This window comes from Mauremys reevesii, linkage group 3 (assembly GCF_016161935.1).
Source record: "Mauremys reevesii isolate NIE-2019 linkage group 3, ASM1616193v1, whole genome shotgun sequence".
Lineage (NCBI taxonomy): Eukaryota > Metazoa > Chordata > Testudines > Geoemydidae > Mauremys > Mauremys reevesii.
The window spans coordinates 154,819,971-154,839,151 of record NC_052625.1 but is presented as its reverse complement, the minus strand read 5'-3'; the positions used below and the strand labels follow the sequence as shown (position 1 = coordinate 154,839,151).

At 38.0% G+C, this 19,181-nt stretch overlaps 2 protein-coding genes across 4 annotated transcripts in view; one reads left to right on the top strand and one right to left on the bottom strand.

The window, feature by feature from the left end:
* COL19A1 (collagen type XIX alpha 1 chain) overlaps positions 1 to 4,070 on the top strand; it is a 332,172-nt gene extending 328,102 nt beyond the window's left edge. The window contains exons 50-51 of the mRNA XM_039532738.1: positions 3,590 to 3,667; positions 3,924 to 4,070. Coding sequence (XP_039388672.1) covers positions 3,590 to 3,667; positions 3,924 to 4,060 — 215 coding nt within the window. The 3' untranslated portion in view covers positions 4,061 to 4,070. The remainder of the gene's footprint in view (positions 1 to 3,589; positions 3,668 to 3,923) is intronic.
* A 12,424-nt stretch (positions 4,071 to 16,494) lies between these two features.
* COL9A1 (collagen type IX alpha 1 chain) overlaps positions 16,495 to 19,181 on the bottom strand; it is a 117,562-nt gene continuing 114,875 nt past the window's right edge. For 2 of the 3 annotated variants that reach the window (XM_039532638.1, XM_039532635.1), the window contains 2 exons: positions 18,818 to 18,895; positions 16,495 to 17,565 (listed from right to left, as the gene is read on the bottom strand). In XM_039532638.1, coding sequence (XP_039388572.1) covers positions 17,381 to 17,565; positions 18,818 to 18,895 — 263 coding nt within the window. In that variant the 3' untranslated portion in view covers positions 16,495 to 17,380. The remainder of the gene's footprint in view (positions 17,566 to 18,817; positions 18,896 to 19,181) is intronic. The other variant, XM_039532636.1, reaches the window with a different exon arrangement.

The following is a 19,181-nucleotide window of genomic DNA, read 5'->3' as shown; positions in this document are numbered from 1 at the left end:
CCATATTACACTAGAGCATAAGCGGTAAACATGATCCTTGCAGCCACAGATTTGGCTGTACTGGCCCTACACACAAAATATCCAGGGGAGATCAGACAGGAGAATTTTGTTCTTACAACTGTTTATGGTATGGTCTCTTGTATTTAAGAGTTTTTAATATCTAGATTATTTACACAGTAAAATGCACCAGATATTTTCGCATTGTTGTCCTTTCTCTTCTCATGTATGCTAAAGAGCCTCATCTTTCTCTAGACACTAATCTTGTAGCTCCCATGAGTATCAGTGTGGGGAGAAGAGACTCAGGACTGCATACAAAAATCTTGTTGAAGCTTTTCTGAGTTAAATAACTCAAGTGACTTTTCTCCTGTAATTGTGCTCTCCTGAATATATACTATTGGATTAGATGATGCTGCTGATAGACTATTAATGATGATGATATTGGCAGTTAGCACTCTATTGAAACTGTATGTAAAATTCCAGTCAAATCAGTCTATGAGAAGAAAACAGCACTCTACCACTATAGTATATATTTTCTGCACACTACTAAGTGTTTACCAAAACTATCCACATATTATACTGGTGGACCTAAATCTTCTGGGTATTTGTTGTTTTAAGAATTACAACAAAATAAAACTTCCAGAACACAATTAAAAGACTTTAGGAAAACTGTTGCCTTTTGTGAGCCTTTTGAATTAAATTAAAACCTGTTACTGAAATTGTAACTCTGCCAACAGAAAATACACGGCATCGTATCTGTGCCTGGGTTTTTTGTAATAAACCTAAAACCTTACTTAGGTGTATAGTTATATTCCTCTGTGCCTCATATGAGTTTGTTAAAAATTTGCTCAGGTAGATTGTAATATTATCTTCCAGAAGTGTAATCATGGGACCTACTTCTGCGTAAAATATACCTCATATAAAATCAACTGTTAAATTGCAAGAGTTAAATACTGGATTGTTTCAGAAAGGTGCTCCAATAATATACTTACATGTTTTTCTTATTGTTCACACACTGTAAAATAAAGCACTATTTTTAGAAAAGTTACCTGAGAAATATTTTATTAAATGTTGGTATCATTGAAACTTACTATGCCAATATGTACAAAAGACTCATTTGTATGTGTACTCAAACACAGTTAGCCATTGTTTATACTATTTTCACTCATACAATGTGCCTGCTGTATATAGTATTGTTTTTGAGGGTTTTTTTAATTATTGACTTGAAATTCAGTAATGTTTACAGAATTTGTCAATCTGCCTCAGTCCCTTTCTGACCGCGTTATTATGTACACATGATATGTTATAAACATTGTAAACATGATGTATTTTAAATGTAATTTCTTTGTGCCCCATGCATATAGAAATACAAAACATAAATGATTAATGGTAGCCCTGTTTTGTTAAAGTATAATTAGCTGGGTTTGTTCTGATAAACTGTACTCTAACTACTAATTGTAAAATTAAGACGCATAGAGGTATAATAAATACAAAATTTAATCAGCTTCTTAATTATGTGATTGACCTTCACAAACAGTAGCAACTGCAATGAATTGCACAAAACTTCCATAGCCAGCTAGCTTATATAGTCACAAATACTGTTAATCATGGCAATTTAAAAACAAATTCAAGATCCATTACTGAATATAAGCTCCTTCACCTTTCGTATTGGAGTTTCACAATTGTGTGTGAATGTCTTAGACAGTTCTGTTTAATGGGGCTCAGCTACCAGAATGCACAGCTGACGTAAAGAGAGCATTTTTTCTCTCTGAATTATTCAATTGCTTGTTTTCTTTTCAGATACCTGCCTGTTTTTATATGATTGTCCTGTCGTGCATGTCACATTGCATGCGTATTCTACTGTTTTGGATTTTATGGACTCCAATTATCATTTCAGTGTTGAAGGGGAATGTTGGGATGTTGAGAGAGGAGACTAAATTACCAATCGCTGCTTTGCTCTGAGACCAAGGATGATGGCAGTTGATAATAGGTTTTCCGTTGAAATTTAAGATGATCTTGTGTTAAATAGAAAAACTGTATGAATCTGCGAACCATTCTATTGCATAGTTTCATTTGGTGCCCACAATACTTATATATCCTCCCATTTTCTTCTTGAGTTGTCACATGAAGTGGTGTTGCCATATTGTACTGCTAACCGGCTACTTCAGCCATACAGCTACCAGTCCCATTATTGTTCAGATAACAATTGACTCAGTGCTCATTGGTCACCTCACAACCCTTCTCTTCTAATTTTCCTCTTATCGGGGGACAGCTGCTCCAAAAAGGAGCAGCTTACTTGACATAGTAAGACACTGGAAATATATTGGTACCTTATCCACAGCAAATTTAATCTTCTCTGTTGCAGTTCTGTATTTAACCAGGGATGGAGCATTAATTCTCAGTGTATCTTGAGTGTATGTCACCACACCATCCACTTTTACTCTTGCATGGAGGAGGAGAAATGGGCCTCCCAAAAATCCTTATAAAAGTTAGGTGTTGGTGTCAGATTTGTTATTCCTCTTAAACTATATTTATTTCCCATCAGTCATTTTGCTTTAATGTAAAAGTCACAGGCCTATTTTTTGACTATGAGGGAAATTGTAAGGAATATTATCATTTCAGTGACCCTTGTACTGCTATTCTAAGGACATCCAGAGTTTTCCCAGCTGATGGAACCATCTTGACAACTTGCCAAGAAACAGGAGGGCTGAACCTAATTCTCATTCAGCTGAGGGCTGAATTTGTTTGCATACAGTTGAACAAACGTAGCCACTCATCTTCAGTACAGAGTAGTAGCCTGTGCAGAGCACAAATCCAAATGTGCCATCCATAGTTATTGAGCATGTGAGCACTAGTCCGTTGCATGCTGGAACCTATAATCTTCACAGGCTCCAGCAACACTGTATTAAAAGTGAAGACCGCTGTGGATGTACGCTATAACTAAAGGGCTCCTCCCCCATCCCCCATTTATATAGTGGCATAGCTGTGCATAGTACTTTACAAACCCTCAGGAGGATGTAGGCCCCGCCCAAAAATCTTACAATGTAAAATACACGCATAATACAAATGATAAAAATTTAACTGCAGTAGCTCATGGGAGATGTTGAGCTACTGGTGGTCAGAAAGTTTGACTACCTTGGTATATAAGCTATCCTCCGGCATTCTATTCTATTCACTACAATGAGCACATTAGGTACATGGTAGGCAGGTTTTTTACTTTTTCTACTACATCTAATTTTTTGTATGATACCATATATCATTTCACCTTATGGTTAATATTGAAGTAGGATATACGTTCAGGTTTTTTGTCCTGGAGTCTTGACCAAAGTAGCAGAAAATCTTTGGAAAGGGTGAGGCCAATTTATCCATTGATACTCTTCTGTCTCAGGATCCATCAGTTACTGGTAGGAATCTTCCCAAGTGTAATAAAAGGAAGGTAAATAGTACAATAGCTGGATTACCAGTCGCAGAAAAAATGGGCATCAGTTTTCACATGTTTGTTTTGGTAGTTTTGGGTCAGTAAGGTGCCTAGAAAAAAGATTGTTATAATTACAGGGCACTCTTATTCTTTGTATCTTTTTATCCTTTGTAGGTTACAGAGGACAGAAGGGGGAAAGAGGAGAGCCTGGTATTGGACTCCCAGGTAATCCTGGTCCACCTGGCCCTTCAGGTAAATGTCTCTAGCTTTATCATTGTAAAACAAATACACACTCTTTGCACACGATTCTGATCTCACACCAGTTTTAGACCAGTGTAATTCCATTGATTTTCATAAGGTAACCCCTGATTTTCTTTGGAGGTCAGAATCAGACTCCATGCCTCTTGCTGTTTAGTTGGTGCGAAGGACCAGGCTTTTGAGAATACCAAGAGGCTGCTCATATGCACAGTGATGATGTCTATGCTAATTGCAATCTTTATTTTATCAGCCACTGGTGTGCCAGGCCTCCCAGGCACTCCAGGATCACCAGGTCCCCAGGGGCCTCCAGGGCCGAGCGGAAGGTGCAACCCAGCAGATTGTTACTATCACGTATCTCAGGCTCGACAGCGTGCCAGTGGGAAATAAACATCCCTCCAGAGACACTTTGGTTCATGTTTATACCTTATTTCCCTTTATGAATCAATTTAATCTTCATAATACTTAGTGCATTTTTGTCCATATATATACTGTACAATATATAGACATTTTATAGTGCACTTAGATCGAGCCTTTTACTACATTAATTGCCATGTCAGAGTTTTGAAATGATTTTGTGAGTTCATTCCATGTGTTATATTTTTACTGTTTCTATGGTTTAGAGCGGCAACAGGCCCAAATAGTTCTTATGAGCTTTTCTCTTCAAACACAATTTATTTTCTTACAACTTGATGATCTTAAGACAGTACAGATTTTTCAGTCTTGTTAATAATGGTTTTATTCATCTTATTACAGAGTGAATTACAGTTGTAAAGTTTTTAAATTCACATGTTCCCACTGAAGTTTATTTTCTTAGGTAGGGTGCTGGGGAACTCTGTTCATACGAAATGTTACTGTTCACTTCAGAAAGTCATGGCATAGGTTTCCACACCCAGCTGACCTATGCTTACGAAGCACACCCAGGACATTCAAGCTCACTTGAATTGCTTCTGTGGAGCCAAAGGGGGAGATGAAGATTTTGTTATGATATCCTCTCTACCCTTGTGCACCATATTGCTGGAAATTTATCATATCTGGCCAATAAAGGCATTTTCTATCACTGAATGATAATCCAGTTCAGAACTGGCTCATTCACTTAACTTCAGGTGCATAAATCTAAGCTGGCCAGTTGTTGGGGTTTGGCTTTATTTTGAGCTTGGAACTAAATTGTGATGGCACATCCTTCAACAAATAGTTATAATCATATAATATGTGGTCTCCTAGTTGTCTATGCTCAGATTAATCTGGTAGGCAGGCATTATCCCTGCTTGCAATGTAAAGACCTTTTACTTTAGAGTGTAGGTACTAGACAATGATAGGGTCAATGAGGCAACCTTTAAAGCTCAGCAAGTGGTACACGGGCAACATGTATTTCCTTGATTACCTCATCACACTAACAGTATGTGCCAAAAAAGGATATCTGTACAGGGACAGATTAGAATGCAAAAAGACTAGTTGGATGGCACAAGATGTCTGGAAACATGTGAAAATCACTTTGGAAAGGCATCAAGGAGCATAACTGGATACTGTTTACAAACGCTTTGTGTGACTCTTACCATGGCAGATGCTATCACTAGAAAGCAAAATAGAATAAAGTGAAATGAATCCTACAGACATTTAAGAAGTGGATCATTTAGCAAATGGTCAACAACAATGAATAAAATGTTTAGTCTTGCAGGGCTAATGAAAAGAGGCTTTTTTTCTCCCCAAGATACCCTCTGGATTATCTGAAACAGATGAAGCCAGATCATCTGAATATTAGCCTCATTCATGCCCTGGGATAGATGTAGGGTCACATGACAAGTTTTTTATAGTTTCATAGTTTAAGACCATAAGGGACCTTCAGATCACTAATCTCACTTGAAACTATCATGTGCTAGAAACTGAAAATGCTGTTAGCAGAGCACAGGTAGCTGTAATCAAGGACCACAGAGTAAATCAGTGGGGATGGTGGAAAACAATCTATCCTATCAGTGGGTTGTTAGTGGTTCTCTTGGATTGTGCTCTGCTAAGTGGTTATATACGGTATGAGTTAGGGGAGACAGAATTTCTTGATCCACAGCTATCAGGAGATGGTTGCCAAATCTTGGACTCTTGGACTTCAAAGAAGAATTTTTCTTTTTTACTTTAGAATGCAAATGCGTATTAGAGAAGCTGAAGTGTGGATGCCTTCAGAGAACCTACAGTGAAAATGAAATTTGGTTTGAATAGAGTTCCTAGCAAGTATATCTAGATTGAGACAGATTTTAAAATGGGTGGCTTTGTTCAGATGCACCCATGACTGTATGGTTCAATTTCTCTTCTGGCATAATTCCATTGAAGTCAATGGATTTATACCACCAGAGAAATTGGCCATATATGTTTTCAGTTTAGTTACATGAACTGCTGGTCAGGTACATTGCATGGGTATTTTTTTCAAGTTGATTTATTTGTACTTCTCTAGTGATTCCAAATCTTATTTAAAATATTTAAAATATTTTTTTAACTTTATAAATTAATTTTAAATTTTCACTTCCTGTAATAATACCAAAAAATGGTGCTGTCTTTTAAGAAAACGACATGATTAGAATCTTTATGAGCTTGTTCTCTTTCTAGAATGCTATACAGAACAGTGTATATAGAATTGTTATCTGTATATTTGGGGCATTTTCCTGGCTGAACTACATCTCTGAAAGCTTGTAACTTACCTAGCCTGATTTTATAAATGTTAATTTACTTGAATTTTAAAAAGATTATTTTTTCATACACATTTCCAATAGGTGCTTTTTCTCTCCCTCATTTTTGACTCATTATTAGAGTTTTTAAAATCTGTATTTGAACACTTTGAAGTTCTCCATCGGTAACTGTGTTGGTAATGATTAATTTATTTCACACTGTCTTTTTGGTTAATGATTTTTCACTTTGATATAGACTCAATTTCTCATGACAAAAAGGGTGTTTTGTAATATCAGGTACCTGTATACCATTTCCAAGATGCTGAGCCACATTCTGTGTTTGGATAGAATGGCATCATTCTGGATTAACACTACTTTTATACTGAGTTATTTCAGTTTTACATGATTAGAACTCAAAGCAGAATATGGCCTGAAACGTGCTTCTCATTTGTCAGGCTTTATCTTTAAAACATTTTTGCAGTTTCAAATTAATGTTTCCTTGATTTATACCTGTTTTGAGGATTTTGCTTTACTTCTTCAATTTCATTTATATGTTTGTTAACAAACATGTGCTATAGTAAATGTTGCCTAATACAAGAGGATTATCTTTCTGAGCGCTCAAGATATTTTTCTGAACTAGGATTTTTTTAGCTAGACCAATATTTAGAATTGAAATATGATGAGATATATTATTAATTAGGTTCTTCAAATTGCTCTAGATTAGTTTTGAGATATTTGGAATATACCAGGACCAGTTTCCTGTATTTCTTATCACTTAAAATCCTACTGTCCAATATTTATGAAGATAACTTTGGAATTTTCTTAAAGTGGCTGATATATTTGAAATGATTTAGATTTGCTTCAGGAAAGTAATAAAGCTGCTGTGGCTTAGTTAATGTCAAAACCTTTCAGAGTTATTCAGAGCCTATGCTATATACCTCCTTTTGTCCACATGGTGGTACTCAGGACACTTTTGTTAGTGCAAAGGATTGAACAGAGACTGAACTCTAAAAATGGAAGGCAGGAAACAGTGCAGTGTAGATACATTACATCTTGTGCCGTCTTTCCACTTTTATCCTTGAGCCTAATATATTTTTTCTAAAATTTACAGTTTGTTTTTAGACAGCAGTGTTTGCAAAAATATGCCTTTATTGGATGAATATTTCCAGGTTATATGACATAGGTTTTATTTATGTTTTATATATGCATATAATGCAGGAGATTGTACAGTAATAAAACATGTCACTTCTATACATCAGTTTATCTCCACCATAAGGGTATGCATCTTTAAGGGAGCGGCAAGTTTATTGGAGTATTGAGTAAATCGTAGAGTAGGGTGCTTTTTGAAATCAAGTAGCATTGCAATCTACTTGTGATCTTTTACATTAATGCTTTTAATACATGGATATTTTGTATAAATAAACTGTACTTAATTTAAGTGGTAAAATAAGCACATAGGTTTCTGTAGTATAGTATTAGGATTGGTTTCCCTTGTTATCAATCCTCCCTTTGTGTTTTCTGATCATATGTGTTATTGACAGATATACATGTTTACCTGATAGGTAAGGCTAAGTGTGAAGTAATTTCTTAACTCACTGATAACCAGTTCATAAAATATTGTAGTGCTTCTGATTGTCACGATGGTGAGCTATTACTTTTCATGTCAGCCTGTGCCCAGCTTTATGGAATACAGCATCTGTTTCTTTTCTTTGGCCTTTTTATAGTATTTTATGTGTCATCTGTAGTGTTACATAACAGTTGTATGAAGAAACATGATCTAGATGGTTTATATTATATACACATCTGTTTTTCAACATACTGCAATGTCATCTAAGGTCTTTGAATTTTATCTATTTACTAAAATGACTGCTGTGATATAAAATTGTTTTTGTTAAAATATTAGGAGAAAATCAAAATTAAAGTTGATATTAATTTGTACTGAATAATTTTTACTTCATATTCTGTGTATATCAAGAAGCATAAATTTCTCTCTGAAAAGTGGCCAAAACTAAAATAGATCCCGAAGTACATGATATCTAAATCCAGCTCCATCTACTGTGTTTGGTATGGCTCATGAAGGCTTACAAATTTAACTATGACTTTGCCTAAAAATTTGTTGGTTCAAATGGAAAATCCAAGCTTTATCATACCATAAGAGAATCTGTATAACATATGGTATGCTAACAGAAATGTTATGTGTTGATAGACCAAAACAAGCTCATAAGTGTAAAGAATGTAATCTACAAAGATTTTGAGACTTTTATCTTAGAAAAGTGATGCATTTAATTACATACTGAATTTTTCACTGTAAATATATTTTATCTCTGTTCACAGTTTGAAAAATTTGATGATACACTGTATTTTATTGTTGTATTTCATTTTTGAATAACATTTAGCTGTCATTGAATTCATCATGGTACATGCATACTGATAAATAGAGCCCTGAAAATCTGCAGATATCCGCACACAGTGTTTGCGGATCGTGAATCAGATTCAGATACAAATTTTGTATCCACGCAAGGCTCTAGTGATAAATATTATACCTCTTGGCCTCATTTATTTTTTCTCAACATTTAAAGTTCAATTCAGTGCATACATGTTAAGTGGATTACAAGATATCCTTCACTGCCTTGTACCTTGCATGGTCATTTACATCTGTGTCAGATCCTACCAGATGAGAATGGTAATGGTTTACACTCATTTCGTATATGTGACAATGACAACACAAGGTTCAAAATCAGGTAAAGCACAAAAGGGACAATTAAGGGTACGTCTTCACTACCCACCGGATCGGTGGGTAGTAATCAATCTATCGGGGAGTGATTTATTGCGTCTCGTCTAGACGCGATAAATTGATCCCTGAACGCGCTCCCCGTCAACTCTGGAACTCCACCAGAGCGAGCGGCGGTAGCGGAGTCGATGGGGGAGCCGCGGCAATCGATCCCGTGCCATGAGGACCCAAGGTAAATCAATCTAAGATACTTCGACTTCAGCTACGCTATTCATGTAGCTGAAGTTGCGTATCTTAGATCGATCCCCCCCCCCCCCCAGTTTAGACCAGCCCAAAGGCCAGGTTCAGTGGAAGAACCATCGACCTAGCTACTGCCTCTCAGGGAGATTGATTAACTTCAGCAACAGGAGAACCTCTCCCATTGCTGTAGTAAGTGTCTACACTGAAGTGCTACAGCAGCGCAGCTGTACCACAGTAGCTGTGCTGCTGTAGCAGTTTGAGTGTAGACATAGCCTCAGGCACAAATGAGTAAATTCAGGTTTTGCTATTCACTATGGCCAGTATTTTCAAATGTAGTTACCTACGGCTGGATATCTGGGCTGAAATCACAGCTTCATTTAAGTCAATGGGAGTTTAACTCCACCGGAGTCAGGATTTCACTCCTAATCTGTATATAGACACCTCAGTGTGGACTGATTTTTCAGAGGTTCCATTGACTTCCGTGGGAGTTACAGGTAGATACTCAGCCCATCCTAAAATCGGATAATCTAGTTAGTTGTCTAAATACGGGTTAATATAGGTGCCTATTTTTAGATACCTGCATTTGAAAATTTAATATAAATGTCCAACTCTCCCATGAGGAAAAGAACAGAGGGGCTAGATGGAGTTGAAAGGGCACTAGACAGCATTTTGACCAGTAATGATGATTTTCTTCTCAAGACAAAGTTAGCTGCCTCAGCAAAATCACTGCTCCTATTGTCTAAGGTTTTCAGTCTTCATCGATAATTTCACAGAAATGCAGATTACGGCAAGGTTTTCTTCTTCTTATAACTATATTCAAATTAAAGAACTGAAAAATAAAGGATTATGACAAAATTAAAATGGGAGTGGAAAGGGCCTTGCAAAAGAAGAGAACTGATGCACATATTGTCTCTCTTCCTTCTCTTTGTTGCCTGTGCCTGTAACAGAGAACATAGTGACCTTATTTTAAGCAACAGCTTAGAGAAAGGAAGCAAAGAACCCATGGCCAGTTAATAATACCAAAACCAGTGGCATCCATCATCTCCTTGACATATCCAGTCATCAGGTCAAGGTTTCATGCAATTACTCCAGCAATTAAAAAATTATTGCATGAGTGTGATATTTGTTTGTACCATGTAGCATAACTACTAGCTGCTACTAGGAAAAATACTTAATGTCTGTGAAACTAAGGCACAGAGTCCATTGGTCCAAAAGGACTTAAGCACCTAAACTGCCACTTTAGGTACCTAAATCTCAGAATCAAGGCCCTCTTCCTCTTCCCATCCCCACAACCATCTTCTTGCAAAAATGGCAGGGCACCTAACCTCAAGAGGTTTTGCAGCTGCGAAATCCCACACAGAGGGAAGTACCTCCCTTCAGCCCACAGTTAGGCTGAGGGGCGGGGCTTAGAATACACACCTCTTCTTTACATCTCCTATTAGGTAGCTTTGGTGAGCAGCCATGTAGCACATCGGCTTTTGTGAATGCCATTCTGAGGCACCTGACTCTCCACATTGATTGTACAGGGAGGCTTTTTGAATCCCAGTGATTTTTTAGGTATAATGAAGCTGAGCATCACTATACCTACATTTTTTGTGAATCTAGCTCATGATCCCTTGCTCTGTCTCTTTCTTCCTGACAAAGTAGCCTTGTTTCATCTAGTGCCTCTTTCCTCAGAGGGAGCGGTAGAGTGGTGGCAGAAAGCCAAATTCCACTCTTTTACACCCATGCAACCTCAGATCCAAGAAATGAAATATTTGCAGCACTCAAAATCTCTACTCTATAGTAACCCAACTGTCGAGACCAACTATAAACCACTACTAAAAATAAAGCATCTGTAATCAACTGTTAGAATCATAGAACAATAGGATTAGAAGGGACTGTAAGGTCATCTAGTCTAACACTCGGCCAAGATGAAGGATTTGTTGTATCTAAACCATCCAAGACAGATGGCTATCCAGCCTCCTTTTGAAAACCTCCAGTGAAGAAGCTTCTACAACCTCCATAGGCAGTCTGTTCCATTGTCCTACTGTTCTTACAGTTAGGAAGTTTTTCCTGAGAGTTAATCTAAATCTGCTATGCCTCTTGTCCTGCCCTCTGTGGCAAAAGAGAACAACTTGTCTCCCTCTTTTTTATGGCAGCCTTTCAAGTATTTGAAGACCACTGTCATGTCCCCTCCCTTTATCTTCTCTTTTCCAAGCTAAACATATCCAGTTCCTTCAGCCTTTGCTCATATGACTTTCATTTCATCCCTTTGATCATCTTTGTCACTCACCTCTGGATCCTTTCCAGTTTCTCCACACCATTTCAGTACATTGGTGACCAAAACTGGATGCAGTGCTCCAGCTGAGGCCCAACCAATACTGAGTAAAGCAGTATTATCACCTCCTCTGACTTGCATGCTATGTCTCTGTTAATGCGACATAAAATTGCATTTGCTTCTTTTTGCAACAGCATCACATTGCTGAGGCTCTGTCTACACTACCACTTATGTCAGTATAACTTTGTCACTCAGGGGTGTGAAAAAAAATCCCCGAGTGATATAAGTTACACTGACATAAGCGCTGGTGTGGACAGCACTATGTCGGCAGGAGTGCTTTTCCCATTAACGTCGCTACCGCTGCTCCTTGGGGATGGATTGGGAGCTCTCTCCCATCATCTTAGAGCTACTACATTAGACAGCTGCGAATGGTGCAGTTGCATTGGTACAGCTGCATTGCTATAAGCTCTCTAGTATAGACATAGCCTGACTCGTATTGAGGTTGTGATCCACCACAACTCTCAGGTCCTTCTCTGCAGTGCTGCTGCCAAGCCAGTTATCCCCCATTCTGTATTTGTTCATTTGGTTTTTCTTCCCCAAATGTAGCACCTTGCATTTGTCTTTGTTTAATTTCATTTTGTTGGCTAGTTCTCCAATTTATCAAGATTCCTCTGAATTTTAGCTCTATCCTCCAAAGCATTTTCAAGCCCTCTCCCCAGCTTTGTGTCATCTGTAAATGTTATCAGGAAGCTATCTATTCCTGCATCCAGGTCATTAATAAAAATGTTAAACCACACCGGACCCAGAATGTATCCCTATGGAACCCCACTTGAGACTTTCTTCCAATCTGACCCTTTCCATTAATAGTTACTCATTGTTCGCAGTTGTTCAGCCAATTATGTATCCACTTAATGGCAGTTCCACCAAGCCCAAATTTCTCCAGCTTACTTATCAGAATGTCACATGGGATTGTGTCAAAAACCTTGCTGATGTCCAGGTATATTATTGCAACTCTTAAATAGCAATGAAAAAAAATGCATGTGAATCACTCACACTGAATGTGTTTGAAAAGGGAATGACTGGGAGCACCTGCACCCAACATTTTGTGCCTCATGGCCTGACGGTGGAGAACCACTGATGCATTTTGGTGCGACTGCACACGCTGCAGTTCTTTGGCTGATAGCCTAATAAGCGATACCTCAGACTAGACTTATTAATTGAATTCCGATCAGAGAATGATGAGTTGATTAATCATAAGCAGGTATTACATTTGTATTTAACATGAAGCAATATTTTGCTGCTGTTTCACATGTTGATAAAGGCCTCAGCTGGAGTATTGTGTCCGGTTCTGGGCACCATGTTTCAGGAAAGATGTGGACAAATTGGAGAAACTCCAGAGAAGGGCAACAAAAATGATGAAAGGTCTAGAAAACATGACCTATGAGGGAAGATTGAAAAAACTGGGTTTGTTTAGTCTGGAAAAGGGAAAACTGAGAGGGGACATAACAGTTTTCAAGTACATAAAAGATTATTACAAGGAGGAGGGTGAAAATTTGTTCCTGTTAAGCTCTGAGGATAGAACAAGAAGCAATGGGCTTAAATTGCAGCAAGGGAGATTGGACATCAAGAAAAACTTCCTCACTGTCAGGGTGGTTAAGCACTGGAATAAATTGCCCAGGGAGGTTGTGGAATCTCCATCACTGGAGGTTTTTAAGAAAAGGTTAGACAGACACCTGTCAGGAATGGTCTAACTATTACTTAGTCCTGCCTTGACTGCAGGGGACTGGACTAGATGACCTATTGAGATCCCTTCCAGTTCTACACTTCTATGATTCTACACTTAACCCAGAGTGCAGTAGAGCTAATTGTGCTATTTCTCGTTATGCAATCAGATTATAGGAATTAATGTAGGTGCCATCATACTCCTAATTAGTGACTCCCATTAGTCTTAACTCACTATTGTGCCAGAGATTTGGAATGGAAATCAAAGGTAGGTAATGCCAGCACTTCTTCAGCTCTTCTCTTGTAAAGAATCAATGAACTTCCATTTGTTTTGGGTGATGTCCACATTATAGACTCTGCTTAACAGTGACCCATGTCACTTCTTCTTTTCTTTGTTTCGTTGTTCTTTCTTGATATTTCCACTTGGATTCTTATATACACATAGATTACATATGGTTGTCATCTATTTATATTATGACCAGTGAGACCTCTGTCCATGTTGCATATACCTGACTATTCATGGGACTGAGGATTTACTGCTCAGTTTTATTTTGCTTTTTAAACTAGAAATTCATTTTACAGTTCAGCTCCAAAGTAGAAATTCTGCTGCAAAATCATAAGTTATCCACTTAACTGAAGTTTGCATTGACTTGAACCCAGAATGTCAAATATATTTATCGTAATAGTTCTATTTTATTTATTTTTAATATATATGTGGTTACGTTTTGTACCTTACATCGTTCATTTCTATTGTGGAATATTTAGCATTTTAAGACCGTAATAATTTTTTTAAGCAGTTGGATGTTTTTTGTCTTTAAAATGTTTCTTTTTCTTCCACTCCTTCCTGATGGTACTATATTACATTTGGAGAAACAGTTTTCAGTCTATCAGGTTTTTCTTTTCTTGTAACAGTTTTACACGTTTTATTACATTGATATAGTCCAAATAAAAGTTTGTTGGTGAAACTATAACATTGTATTCATGTTCTGTTGAATTCACTGTGGTCCCTGTTCTTTGAGGAGCTAAGCAATTACAAGAAATGGAAAGTACTCAGCACCTCACAGGATTGCACCCTATTCTTAAACTATTTGGGTTTTTCAACGAAGTCGATCTATCTGTGGAAAACACAGGCCAGGTTCCACTTACTAAATAGCCCTGTTTTGTGGGTGAACAAACTAATCACCTTACATAAAAGTGCTGAGCTGTATTTCCAAAGAATTAAACTCCCTGGGGCAGATCCTTCACTGTTGACATCATGAGGGTATTAGAGTAGAGGACTTTAGCTGAGAGGCAATGTGGGATAGTGGACAGAGCACTTGGCTGTGATGCAGGAAACCTGGCTTCTATGCCTGGCTCTGCCAGTGTCCTGCTGTGACCTTGGGCAATTCACTTTGTCTATTTAGACTGTAAGCATTTGCGGGCAGGGACTCTCCTACTATCAGTGTGTATACAGTGCCTCAGCCCTGATCTTGGTTGGGGCCTTTAGGCCATACCATAATACTAGTAATAAATAATAATTCCAGCAGCACCTTAATTATTGTTCAGGTTGAGTTGTTCTGTTCTTAAAGGGATTCAACCTTTTAGTTATGTACTATGACAAATACAGTGTATTCTCTCCAAAGTTACATTTACTGAGTACGGAATGAATTTTTTTGAATACTTACAAGTAAATCTCTTGTTTTTAATTGTTTAATTGTTTTTAATGGATCCTTTATGAAACTCACATTCAATGTCAGACCTTTTTGTCCCAAAAGCTCACAGTTAGGCCACTATCTGACTACACAAGAGTAGCAGATACATGAAGCTTGAATACATTTTGTGCAATGGGTCATTTAAAAAAAATAGGATTAATTGGCTTTTTCCCATTATTCATCGTAACTTGAAGTTTCTCCTTCAGCAGAGGCAGAAGTCGTCTCTTTCAGACATCTCAAAATGGCTGCTCTCTCCCATTGTTCTCAATGGCACTAAGGCCACTGGCTGCCCCTATCAAAGCTGGCTGCTGCAAGAGAATGGAGGAGGATGCAGGAGGCAGTGCTGTTTGGGGAAAGGTGTTATGGCAATTTCACAGTTAATACCTCCTTCTCCTTTAAGGTCTTAACATCTTTTAAAATGTATTTCAAAATTTGCCAGGGGACAGCCAGCCAAACCTTCCATTGTTACTTACTTTTACATCCTTACAGATTCCCTATCCTGGTCCAGTCTAACTGTTGGAATTTATAGGAATAGGTGCTCTACAACAGACATGTTCATAAGTACCACCACACACACACACAGCACAGGCTGTGGACCTGCTTGGGGCCATGAGCCGATTTTGTGTACTTTTCTTCTTTTGTCCTTATTTTCTTCCCAAAGGTACATCCTGTAACTGCCATATTGCTGTTGTAACACCAAGATCTTGGGCATTGCAACAGCCACCAAAACTAGAGAGTTCCTCTCCCTCCTATTGTGATCTGCTTCAACCACTGCAGTAGTAATATTTTCATAGTTAGACAATACATTTCAGGTTAAGCATGTGCTTCAGTGCTGTGCTGGATCTGCCTCCACATCCTCTCGGTATGTGCCTGAAACAAGAAGTAACTGACTTTTCTGGAGGTGGGAAGGAGTTCTGGTTGCCATTGTTCTGGTAGGTATTAATTTCATTACTGCCCCTCAGAGGAATTACTCAGAAGTATGTTGCGCTTTAATGTACAGTCTCATCAAGCAAAAGTGTTTCAAGTACTTTTTTTTCCCCAGGATTTCCCTCCCCTCCTCCCCAAAACACACTGATGTTGTTTGTATTTTCTAGGCAAAACTTATAGCTTAGTTGACTGATCTCCCCCACCCCCCACACCATCATTTTTATTTCCTGTCACAAAAATGTGAAGGGTTTGAGCATAAGCAAAAAAAGTGAAGAACTAGAAGACATTAATATTTATGGCACCTGTACCCAGGTGTAGATTTTAAAATTATTTGGAAACTAATGTTAATGGGGGAGGAAGTATTAAATCAGGACAGTTTTATTTCTGTCTCAAGAGAGGACACTTTAGAGAAGTTATATATTCCAAAACACACAAACTTTAATTTACATGGTGGAGAGAAACAAAAATATCCACATGGCACATTTTTCTCTAGCAACAGAGCTGTAATAGAAAAGGGAAACAGGGATGTCTCTATGGGATAGACTCTACCTGAACTATTTCTTTGAACTGTGGTGTATATGACCATTCATACAAAAACATGCAAGGGGTTAAGAAACATTATTTATTTCTTCCTTTTGTACAACCAGAGATGTCACTTTAGACCTTTAAAATAAATAATCTCAAACTCATTTATTTCTGGCTATTAAAATTCCCTTCACAGTGGCTTCTTGCCTTCTTAGTTTGATTTCACATAGAAGGACCTGAGATGGAGCAGGCTTCATATAAAAGTAGGAACTCAACACAAATTGGAGACAAAAATGAAAACCGGCATTACGTATAGAGATTGTTGTACATGATGTACTCATGATAACCCAGTGATCACACATTTACAGAGATTTACAGCATACAAAGTATTCAATGTGGCATGTTTTTACAGGAAGGGTCTGGCAGCCATGTTTGTACAATTTAAATCACAGTTATTGGAGACAGAGGCTTAGTATACATTGTACAACACAAACACATGGTGAAATGATTATAGCTGAGATGATCTGATTAGTTCAATTCAGCTCCATGGAATTTATTTTACAAGTGTATCAAAAAAAAATTATCAGCTACAACTGACATAAACAAACCATTCTGTCTTTTTTATTTAGTTGATGGGAGGAAAAAGGAGAGGGGGAAGAAGTGACTGGGAAAGGGCTTTATTTTTTAAAAGAAATTGCTTTAGGACAACTGCCTTGTTGTCTCCAAGGGGGAAGAGAGAGCCAAAGGGTCTTGCCTGTGTAGTTTTGTAAGCACCACCATTCTAATTTTGGTTGCCTTTTTGTAAGAACATACAAACAATGTGTTGAAGTATGTTCTATTGAAGCCTTAGATGCTAGGTTTCTCCTCGTTTGGCAGGTTTCTTCTCCATTTTTTTTATCGTCAGCTGTACGTGCAGAGAGTAAACTGATACTAACATGTCACAGCACTTGCATTGCACTTTCAAGGCCCTTTCACGTTCTTACCAGCAATCTGTCCAGCTTGCACTGTGCAAGACGCTGGCTCACAATATCCCGGAGGACCAGCAGGACCTGGAGGACCAGGTATTCCAGGCTGACCAGCCACTCCTGGTGGGCCTCGTTCACCATCACGGCCTTCCCTTCCATAGCTGGGTTTGCCGGGTTCACCTGGAAGAATGAACATATATGTAAACAGAAGCACTACATGGCAGGTATAAAATGTGGATTGTTTTATTTAAAGTTTGGTTTTGTTCTTAAGTGACTGTGAAAATAGCTTTGTGGGGTTCCATGTTTACTCTGAGTTCTATATAAAATGTGTTCCCTTTACACATTAAAAGATGTTTCTCTATTAGCCATCCCTCCAAACTCAACCTGAGCTTGGTTGGGTTCTCACATATTACGAGCAATAAAGTTTCCATAGGCCAAATTCTCCCCACAGTTACCTCTGTCCAGCTCAACTGCCATCAATGGTGTTGCAGTGTTAATAATTAGAACTTAGTGAACAATTCTGTTGATGATGCACAAGAAGGATAGAATCCAGGCTGTTAACTCACTAGAGCTAACTGGAGTAAAAAGCACTAAAAAATTATTTTTGTCCTATAGTCAGATGTGACTCTCAATACACACAGGGAGCAGATCTGTTGAGTAACAAGGTGTGTTTTTATGTATTTCTCTTTAAATTGTCAATGAATTGATGAAATAATAAGCAAGTTCTGTAAGTTTCTTCAAGTGGTACATTTATATTATATAAACTGAGGTTTTCAGACATCCCAAACATCTGTGTTTACTGTTATCCTTGTTACACAGAGAAGGACATTCATTAGCTTATATCCATACATATACTCAGAAATGTGCCAGAGAGAGAATTTGTTATATTGAAAATGAATGTATCTTTTCATTTAACCACTAGAGGGCAATTGCGTTACATTTATGAGCATGAATCTGGGTTCTGGAATTCTGTGACACAACATGGCAATTAATGACCACAAAAGTAAAGGAGAACTGTAATTTGAAGCCCCCAAATTGTAAACAGAGGCTTTGAGGACTCCACTGTTGCTGATGGGTAGGATTCTTTCATTTTCTGTGGTTGTCATTATGGGAATTGCATATATGACATTTTTTGATTTACACACGCTGGTCCCAATCCTGATCCCATTGAAACCAATGGGAGTTTTGTCATTGACTTCAATGGTAACAGGATCAGGCCCAGGCCCATTTCTCTTACTATGATGATAATAATCCTTGTTCATGACAGTGTAACTGTTTATATATAATATAAAAATACAGACGTACAGCTGATTCCTTAACAAATGCCTGCACTTGAATTTTTTCAAAATTACAATGTCAATTCCTCCCCCACCCTTCACCTTCCCCCCTTATATATTCCTCTTATCACTTCCATACACCCCTGAATATTTACCTGGAAGACCTGTTGTTCCAGGTAAGCCTTTGGGTCCTCTGCCTGGAAATCCTCTCTCCCCCTTTTCACCAGCTTCACCTGAGGTAAATTAGTGAAATGTCATTCACAGTCTGTGGAAAGCAGTTTTTTCTACCTCAAGGCATTTAACTATCAGGACAACTGACTCTTTGAGAAGGGGAGTTTAGCAGAGGACTCACTTGGTGAGGTGCAGAGCAAGCATGTCTGAGTGATGGCCAGACTTACATTCTTTGCAACTTCTGCTGGTGAAAGAGAAAAGCTTCCAAGCTACACAGAGCTCTTCTTCAGGTCTGTGTTGTTCGAAAGCTTGTCCTTCGCATCCAGAGTTGTTGGTCCAATAAAGGAT